Consider the following 1,680-nt stretch of genomic DNA (forward strand, 5'->3'; position numbering starts at 1 on the left):
CTGGAAATGTGAGGAAAAAACAAAATCCAGGGGGTATTTCACCACTGGGTTTCCTTGAATCTCAAAGGTTACTAGCTAGTCTGTTTTCTTCTCTCCATCTTTCAGAGTCTTGCTTTACACGTTCAGGGTTTAGTTGCACAGTTAACACAAAACATAAGGTAACTAGACAATATATTAAAAAGAAGAGAGCTTTCAGAGCCGCCATCTGCAGTGGAACAGCCACCAAGATGCAGATTTTCATGAAGACCCTGATGGGGAAGACCATCACTCTTGAGGTCGAGCCTTCGGATACAACAGAAAATGTAAAGGCCAAGATCCAGGATAAGGAAGGAATTCCTCCTGACCAGCAAAGACTGATCTTTGCTGGCAAGCAACTGGAAGATGGACGTACTTTGTCTAACTACAACATTCAAAAGGAGTCCACTCTTCATCTAGTGTTGAGACTTCGTGGTGGAGCTAAGAAAAGGAAGAAGTCTTACACCACTCCCAAGAACAAGCATAACAGAAAGAAGGTTAAATTGGCTGTTCTGAAATACTATAAGGTGGATGAGAATGGCAAAATCAGTCGCCTTCGCCGGGAGTGTCCCTCAGATGAATGTGGTGCTGCAGTTTTTATGGCCAGTCACTTCAACAGACATTATTGTGGCAAATGTTGTCTGACCTACTGTTTCAACAAACCAGAAGACAAGTAATTGTATATTGGTTAATAAACATATGAGCTAACATTTTAAAAAAATTTAAAAAAAATAAAAAGAAGAGACATTACTTTGCCAACAAAGGTCCATCTAGTCAAGGCTATGGTTTTTCCAGTAGTCATGTGTGGATGTGAGTTGGACTATAAAGAAAGCTGACTGCCAAAGAATCGATGCTTTTGAACTGTGCTGTTGGAGAATACTCTTGAGAGTGCCTTGGACAGCAAGGAGATCCAACCAGTCCATCCTAAAGGAAATCAGTCCTGAATATTCATTGGAAGGATGGATGCTGAAGCTGAAACTCCAATACTTTGGCCATCTGATGCAAAAAACTAACTCACTGGAAAACACCCCGATGCTGGGAAAGATTGAAGGAAGGAGAAGGGGACAACAGAGGATGAGATGGTTGGATGGCATCACCAACTCGATGGACATGAATTTGAGCAAGGCTTGGGAGTTGGGAAGCCTGGCATGCTGCAGTTCATGGGGTCGCAGAGTCGGACACGACTGAGTGACTGAACTGACTGAAGGAAAGGTACATCTACTCCATCTTACCAGAACATGGGAGATTTTGAAATCAACCCTCTACTTAACGATGTGCCAAGCCTTCACTTGTCTGACCCAGTGAACATCTTAAATTCTGCACCCCAGGCACTTCACGTGTGTCATGCCCCTAAATGGGGCCTGTCCACATCTCAATGTATCTTTCCAGCCTCATTTCCCGCTGTATTTCCCCACATCCAATGTATCTTCATGCCTGAGCCTTGGCTAGATGGCTCGCTAGTCTCTCCTTCTCTATCTGCTGAAATACTAATGCTGCAAAGCTTCACTAAAGCACCATCTCCTCTGTAAAATCTTTACTGATTCTCATCCGGCCCACCTCCCATGTTAGTTGCTCCTTTTTCTCTGCCTCCATGACCTTTGCTTGCACGTCTCTGAAAATGTGAATTTCATTTACCTTAAGGTTTTCCAGCTCCTGCTTTAACTC

The 1,680-nt window shown here is 43.5% G+C and overlaps 1 protein-coding gene across 1 annotated transcript; it reads left to right on the forward strand.

The window, feature by feature from the left end:
- Positions 1-206: 206 nt before the first annotated feature.
- On the forward strand, positions 207-728 carry LOC120873886 (ubiquitin-40S ribosomal protein S27a-like). The gene has a single exon (XM_040254948.1). It carries the CDS (start codon positions 228-230, stop codon positions 690-692), a length of 465 nt encoding a protein of 154 aa, XP_040110882.1. The 5' UTR covers positions 207-227; the 3' UTR covers positions 693-728.
- The last annotated feature ends 952 nt before the right edge of the window (positions 729-1,680 follow it).

This window comes from Oryx dammah, unplaced genomic scaffold (genome assembly GCF_014754425.2).
Source record: "Oryx dammah isolate SB20612 unplaced genomic scaffold, SCBI_Odam_1.1 HiC_scaffold_14, whole genome shotgun sequence".
Classification (NCBI taxonomy): domain Eukaryota; kingdom Metazoa; phylum Chordata; class Mammalia; order Artiodactyla; family Bovidae; genus Oryx; species Oryx dammah.